The sequence below is a fragment of the Neoarius graeffei genome, chromosome 25, assembly GCF_027579695.1.
Source record: "Neoarius graeffei isolate fNeoGra1 chromosome 25, fNeoGra1.pri, whole genome shotgun sequence".
Taxonomy (NCBI): Eukaryota; Metazoa; Chordata; class Actinopteri; order Siluriformes; family Ariidae; genus Neoarius; species Neoarius graeffei.
Genome location: NC_083593.1, coordinates 56710278 through 56718304, shown reverse-complemented (window position 1 = coordinate 56718304; position 8027 = coordinate 56710278). Strand labels below are relative to the sequence as shown.

The following is an 8027-nucleotide window of genomic DNA, read 5'->3' as shown; positions in this document are numbered from 1 at the left end:
TTTATTGCACAAGGTGGCCCACTTTAGATCGTTCCTTCTGGACTAGACGGAGCGAGCTACGCCTTAAGTGACAGGCTCATTAAACTGTATAACGCTCATAATTATGCTTCTGGCTGCATCTTTTCCACTAGTTTAACCAAAATCACTCCAATCATTATAAACAAAATTAATAGAACTAAAATATTTTCTGCTGGAAAAAAAACCCAGAAAATAACTGACTACTCAAATATATGAACAGAATATTATTACTTCAAAATAATTAATTGTAATTTAAAAAAAAAAAAAAAAAGTAAATTGTTTGCCTGAAATAAAACTGCCAGCCCAGTTTGAATGAAACTTATTTAATCCACAACACATGAGTAACTGTGTTTATTTATTTAATACATTTCTACACGTAGGATAGCAGACTGATGCTGTGGGCGAAGCACCGGTTCCGCTACTATCCATCTGTCAGGGTCTGGAAATGTCCGAGAGGAGCGTCGGCGGGTTCAGTGGGAATATTCCTTCACCAGTTCCAGAAAAACAGCCGGCTGCCGTGCTTTGCAGGCTCGAGCGGGGCGTCGATCACAGGGTTGGGCTCGGGTCTCGGTCTCGAGTGGTACGGGTTCTCGGGAAGGGGTCGGGAGGTCGCCACCTTGGTCACCTGAGAGACACACACACACACACATGGTGTAATGAAGAAAGAAAATGATGGAAATCTAAAATCTATGCGTGGTTCTTAACCTGCTACTGAAACGTCCTGAATTTCAGTTCAGATCTCATGTTGGACTCAAGCTACAGGTAGAGAACATCATGATTTTGTTCTCACTCCAGACAGCAAAACAAGTCCTTCAGAACCCAATCATATCCTAAAAATCTGGCAGAGTACACTGCAATCCCATGATAATTAACTCTTACTACGAACTTTCACATATAACGAGCTAAGTTCATGTCCCCATCTTTAACGATGAGCCATGTGCTCCTCCTCCCACCAGAGACAGACAATAAGTAATCAAGTCCACAGTCAAATTAACAATACACGTTAACACCATAAAGCGAAGGCTTAACGAGCCTCACTTAGGTGTTGATCACTAACAATTATCAAGAGCATTGATCACTGACTTTATATTTTTAAAAAAAATCCCTTTAAAAGGACTTTATTTTATGAGCTAACCGCAGTTTTACTCAAGTCTTTACTCTGTAAGCACTGTTGTCATGGCTACTTATGTCCACAGTGGCATTAGGACTAATTACCATGCACTTGTTCCAGATTAGAGTGCAATCACAGCATGCACTTCACACAAACTTTATGAAGTATACACACTGCTCCAAGTGTCTCACATTACTAAGCCTTTGTATCGGTGTGTATTACTTTACTGGTTTTGACTCGCTTTTGTATTTTGGACTTTGTGATTATCTCTGATATTCTGTTTGTATCTCACTCAACCGTTGCGCGCTGCCTTCGTTTGAACAGTTTCTTTGAACAACTTTGAACTGTTTTCCTGCCTGTTTTTAAATAAAGACACTTCCTGCGATTCCATCATCCGCTTGCTTATAGGACACTTGTGAACGCAAGACACTTTCTATCAAAGACAAACTTCACATCCTGGCGCACCTAAAGTGTCGTGAGAAAGTAATGAATTTGTCTGAAGAACAGAGTATCTGGAAAAATTTAACTTCAAATTTTAAAGTAAAAGAAAAAGAGCTCTGAGACTCCATCCATGACTGATCAACATGATGGGCTGAAAAGAAAGATGATACGACAAGCAAACAATGGAGTGTGACTTATTTCCTTTACTTTGTAAATTTGTACATAAATAAAGTGTAAATATAAAATAAAACACAGTTGGTCTTGTTTTATGCAAGAGTGAGTGTTTGGTGTGACAAGTGGCTCCATTTCAGTTTTGCAAACTTTTCAGTACATCAAACTACTTGGACGACCCCAACGAGTTCGTTACAGCAGGGTTGGTGTGTACATTTTTTTTTACTTTTAGAAAATTGAACAGTGCTTGACCCGAATAAGGCATCACAACACTAATGAGCTCACTCGCTCCAAATCGCAGGAGAACATTAACACGCTTGTTCCAATTCGTTTCTCTCGTTCACAGAGTATTGTACAGCGGTCAATAACATTTATGGAAGGAGTCTCCAGTGTCAGTGCTCTGTAACAAAGCTACAATTTAAAAAAAAGTTCTCTCATCTTCAGGAGTTTATGCTTTTCTGCAACATGCTGTTACAGGAAACTAATCAACCTCAGGGTGCTAACAGCGACTCCGCTTCATCGCACCAGGCTCGCTGATGATTTTCCTAACACATCACGCGTTTGATTTAACTTTTAACCAATTAGCGACGGGTGGAGGAGTTCTAATGATGTGGAGAAGGTGAACAGGTGGGAAAGATGTGGACTCGACACAGAACTCGGAAAGAACAACAGCAGCAGCATCATAATCACAAACATCACAAGGAGGAATTTCTTCCAAGTACGCATGTTAGTATGATACAGACAGATGTGTTACGAGTGTGAGGACAGGGTGTACAGCGTGCACAGTGTCTGACCTTGGACAGGTCTCCCAGTTCGGGTCTCTCCCAGCCGAGCTTCTCCAACACACAGTTATCGAACACCTTCTGCTGCTTACGGCAGTGACGGAGCTCGGCCAGGCTTGTGTAGTCCAGACAGGTCCAGTACTCGGTGAAAGACTCGGCACAGTTCCCCTTAATCTGCCTGCACAAACACGTGTGTGTGTGTTGGGGAAGAGAACATTTTATATCGTTTTGCATTTACTTTATACTTCACATCAGCACAGGCTTTTATTGCTTTTAACTGTTTTATCTGAGTGCGAGGTCATTTTAAAGACGTTTGATGAGCAATGTATGCAAAAGGGGCGGTCTCAGACCCTGGTGGGCGGTCTCGGGCTGCTTATAGATCAGCTACATTTATTACAGCGAGTGCGTGCGTGCGAGAGAAATGGAGGTTTAGATAAAATTCCACTCAGTGTTCTTTGAGGCAGATTATCTTAATTTAAATTTAACCTTCATCTACCATTACATGATACAACTATAAAGGGAAACATGGAGTTTCACAGTTTTACTGATGAGCATTTATAGAAATGAGGAACGTTTTTAGAAAAAGTGAACTGTAACTCCCAGTTTGTAACAGAACACACAGGGTCCAGCGAGAGCTGAGGATTTTTCCAAATCAATAACAGACACCAGATTGTGATTCATTCACCATTTAATCCTGTGTCAGAGACAGGCGTGAGTTAATTCGCTGAACGTCTGCTGTTTACATGGGGTTAGAAGTCCAGCCCCTGACCCTGGTTCTTTTTGCTACAGCATTCCTCAAAATTCCATCACACGTCACCTTTTTTCACAAAATCTATTCCTGGACTTCACAAACCTCCACGATCGATTGATAGATCGATCGATCTTGGTTCCAGACTTCCAGAACTGTGCGTTTTTCTGCTGGACCCAAACAAGTCTTGCGATGGAAAAATACAAAATACAAGGAAGACTTCCAGATGGGTTGCCAGACAATGAGAAAACCCCCATGTGTGCTGTCAGAGTGTGAACAGGGAGGATACTGCGACCACAGCCCCGTATTTTTTCCATAATAACCTCAATGAGAACCAAGTTAGATGCAGATTAACTGGATTTGGTTTTGATCTTCCGCCAGTTAATAATCAGATCCATGGCTCTTTTTTGTTCGCGTCTCTCGGCTCACGCAGGTTCCTTTCCGCTCTGTTTGCGCTTAGTCCTGCTTGTTTACACTGTGGACAGAATGGTTTATTCCAGCCTCCTGAGCCAGCGGTTAGATCTGTACGCATTCCCCCCAGAAAAGCTGTTTTGTGTTTTAATGACAGACACCAGTCACAGTGCAGAGGCGTCGCTGTGTTATTAGAGCCGAGCGCCTGCCATTAGCCAGACTGAGATGAAGCAGACCACTTCCTACACGTAATCGAGCAGGGGGCAAAGCTCTCCTCTCCTCTCAGGACGCACTCACAGCCCAGACGCTGAAGACCCGACATGTAATTACGGGATTTAGTCATGCGTCATGATAATGTCACAGGGCTGTGGCTGAGGGCCATGTGGGTGACACACAGCAACTTTTAATTACCTTTACTCGCAATATTACATCAGGAGCTTCCTTTAGAGCTACACTCAATGACTGCAGCAAAAATTAAAGCAAGAACTCAGTGCGAAGTTCAAATCAATCATTTAACTGGGAAATACACCACTGGTATTTTTCATCCGAGCTCCATCCGGGACATGGAGAACCAAAACCGGGACATAAATCTCTGTCACTCATGAGGAAATCGATGATAAATTTGTTTTGATAAATTTGTGGACTTTCTGTTTGTGAATGTGTTGATATAATAAAAAGAAAATCACATGCTGGCTTGAAGATATGAAGTTTATCTTTTCATGTTGAAAAACTCACATTTTTCATACAAAATCCATCGCGGATCTGAGTGACACATTTAAATAATATTGCCTGGCTTTTTTTCATGGTCTATCAGATATATTCCATTCAGCAAGTATGATACTGAACAAGTCAAAGATGAGTAGCTGAATGTAATATATCTGATAGACCACAAAAAAAGCCAACCATTATTATTATTATTATTATTATACATACACATTCCTTGCAGGTGTTCAACGCATCTTTTTCAAAATTCTCTCAAAATCTCCCGTATTTAACGAAGCAAACCTGGCGGCCATGTTTGTTTACAAATTGTCCCAGTCACTCGCTAGCACGGAAGTTTTACGTCTCCGACGTGTGACATGTTGTCTTGACAACCATGCAATATCGTAAACCATATTCAACGCTCATTCTCCATTGGGTAGAGTGATGTAATACATGTAGGATAAGCGATATGCTAACAATATTGCATGCTATCAAACCAAATGAATGAAACCCGCTAGAAGGGAACAGAACACGTTTTATTCCATGGAAAAAGTGTCCTGTATGTATAATAACTCCTGATAATTCACTCCGATGACGTCACTGCCAGTGTTTTCCCACTGACTGGATGCATGTTATCAAAATGGTGAACCGGTTCACAATTAAAATTCTTTTCATTATCTTGTGGATGTGTCCATATAATATAAAGAACATTACACAGTGGAGTGAAGATATGAAGTTTATCTTATGTTGAAAAATATATACATTCACCACTTGAAGATAAACTTCATATCTTCATGCCATATCCTCCCCTCATATGAATGAATGACGGTGTGGATCTTCAGCTATGCAATATTACAAAATTGGCAAAAATCTAGCTATAGTTATAAAATTATTTTAATTTAAGTTAAGAAATTTAAAATAAATACATTTAAAAATGCTTTTTTTTTTTTTTTTTTAACATTGTCACAAAGCAGCTTTACAAAATTTGGCATTTACTTACTAATAGTACTTCCTCTGCTTTAGTATATGCATATTTTTATTGATTTATTTATGTCCTATTTAACAATTATTCGCTGATATTCACTGAGCCTGAGGCAGGTAATTGTTTTAGTATAAATACACAGGTGATTAATTTAAAAAAAAAAAAAGCACTAAAAAAATAATTTATTTCAATCTTCAAAATCTTTATGTAAATGTAATCACTTTGCAGCACAGACTTGTCACTGATCTACGCCGAGTCACATAAAATACTTTGTTTTGAAATCGATAAAATAAATCCCAATCCCACCTTCCCTTTGAATAGTTTTGCACCAAACTTCAGAACATCTTTAGTGTTTTTAGGAACAGCATTTTCTTTCATCATTTGTAATTCTTCCTCACTTACGGTGACGAAGTGATTGGAGCCGTTTTGCCGAGTCGCTCGAGGTGATTATTGAGAAATACATCTGGCTGAATCTCTCGACCAATCAGAGCGCGTGATTTCCTATAAATCACCTGTGTATTTATACTAAATATAATTATTACTGTATTTATATTTCATTTCATAATGTGCATTTCTTTCACTTATCAATTCTTACATTTAAGATATTTACATTACTTTTGTGCATTTCTGACTGTACACGATGTTGGATGCGAACAAGATGAATAAAGACAATTACTTTATTTATTGATTGTGGATAAGGACTTGTAAGATTAATCCTATTCCTTACAGAAAAACAGCTGTTTCTGACAAATCTGAAAGAGCATCTTGTTACGTTTCTCTGAGAAAATCGACAAGAGTTTCATAAACCACGATAGGAAACGTGGTTCCAAGCGAGTCGTACAAGTCGTGCACCTGCCCTGAGATCTCATCACCTTCACTCACAGGCGACAGAAACACCTGAGTGATGAAGTAAAATCAGAATTAAAAAAAAAAAAAATCTGAACAACTTTCCACATAGCATGTTGTAAAAGTGTGGAATTGTGTTCAGTTAGTTTCTGTGAAATACGCAGCCTTCAGGTGTAAAACACAAAACAACATCGTGATCGCGTGAGGCATAAAAGTACCTGAAGAAATTAAGTGCACACTCATTGACTTTCCTCCCTTCGTTCAAACACTTCCTCGGGTCCTTCTCCTCCCACCTGCACAGCATGAACTCCTTGTTGGGTTTGTCGCACTGAGAGCCGTAGTGATGTGCGGCGGCCTTCAGGACGGCTGACGAGACGTTTACCTTTTTTAAAAGGCAAATCAAACATGAACAGGTGTTTTTATTTCACGCAGCATTTACTGTGTTTGAACAGAACCCGAACACGTTCCCAGTTCTTCAGTCAGGTGAGAGCACAGTGATCCCACAGGGTCTCCATCTGCTTCCAAATGCACTCAAGTGGGAAAGTGATTCGACTCTGAATCGATTCACTGAACAAAAGTGAATCAGTAGTGAAAACTAAATCAACACTTTCTGACCAATCAGAGTGCTGCAGTGTACAGTAAATAAATCACAAGTGTCTGATATTAATAATGTCATTCCGAATAAAATGCATTAATTGCGATATGCAAATTACATCACCATGTTTAATATTAATCACCTAATTTGCATACTGACTTCAACAATTCTTGTGCTGTATGCTTTTTCTCCTAATGAGTGAAAGACAAAGATATACATTTTATTTACAAGGCGCTGTCTGGGTTTAAGAGTGTTTATGAATAATTAATAATTATAAATAAAATGCTGTATATGACTTATAGAACACATTTACAGATTACACAGTGACTATTTGTCTCAGTCAGTGAGCTAACTGCTAATAACAACCGGCATTTATCCACTCAGCTTATGAAAGGAGCACAGGTTAAATAAATTATGCAGTATAATGTGTATGTAGTATTCTAATTATACTTTAGTAGCCATATAAACTAGCTAGCTAAGCTATCTTAGCTCAAGCTTCATTTCTAGGCAGGTAGTTAGCCCCAGTTTGTTTATACGCTTAATTTAAACCTAAAAATAATTTCAGCTTTCATAAACATACCTCTTCGACGTTCAAATCCGACAACGGCGGAACCTCAACCTGACCGGGCATTATTCCGATTTAAAAACACGCCAAATATAATTTTAAAAAATAAGGCTAACAGCTTACTCACTGCTAACCGTTTTAACGTCCCGGTCAGCTTGTTATCTCTCCACTACACCCGTATTCCTAAAGAAATCCCGCCTCCTGCGCTAGGATTGGGTAATATTTCACATTAACAAGGACTCAGCCAATCACGTTAAAGTTTTCATCCGCACGTGAACCGTTACATCGGAGCGTGAGTTGTCTGAATACAGGTGGAAAACAACTTCACTCCGTTCTAGGAGGACGATGGGACTCAGAGGAAGGTCAGGAAGATGCGCATGCGCGAGTGCATGACGCAGATATTAAGCGACGATGTGTATTTCATTTCAGTGCTGGAAACAAAAATATATTTTTTTCAAAGTTATTTTTCCCCAGGTAATTTTTTTTTCAGTTTAAATAAACTTTGGAGGTTATTTTTAGCAAGTTAATTTGTAGAAATTCATTTAAATTCGTTTAAAGGTTAAACAACGCTCCTGATTGGCCAAGTCCATTGCGCTGACGAACACATCTTGACGTTTGCATGTTTCCATGGAAACGCTTGACAAGCGTTTCCATG

At 39.3% G+C, this 8027-nt stretch overlaps 1 protein-coding gene across 1 annotated transcript; it reads right to left on the bottom strand.

Annotated features, from left to right (window-relative positions):
• Positions 1-325: 325 nt before the first annotated feature.
• On the bottom strand, positions 326-7657 carry ndufa8 (NADH:ubiquinone oxidoreductase subunit A8). The gene is made up of 4 exons (XM_060908881.1): positions 7388-7657; positions 6431-6594; positions 2536-2701; positions 326-643 (listed from the first exon to the last, which is right to left on the bottom strand). The coding sequence occupies exons 1-4, from the start codon at positions 7436-7438 to the stop codon at positions 506-508; spliced, it is 519 nt and encodes a 172-aa protein (XP_060764864.1). The 5' UTR covers positions 7439-7657; the 3' UTR covers positions 326-505.
• Between the last annotated feature and the right edge of the window lie 370 nt (positions 7658-8027).

Coding starts and splice junctions, on each gene's coding strand:
- ndufa8 (XM_060908881.1), bottom strand. CDS start 7,438: ATGCCCGGTCAGGTTGAGGTTCCGCCGTTGTCGGATTTGAACGTCGAA. Junction 2,702..6,430: donor TGTGCACTTAATTTCTTCAG/GTACTTTTATGC, acceptor GTGTTTGTGCAG/GCAGATTAAGGGGAACTGTG. Junction 644..2,535: donor AACTGGGAGACCTGTCCAAG/GTCAGACACTGT, acceptor TGTGTCTCTCAG/GTGACCAAGGTGGCGACCTC.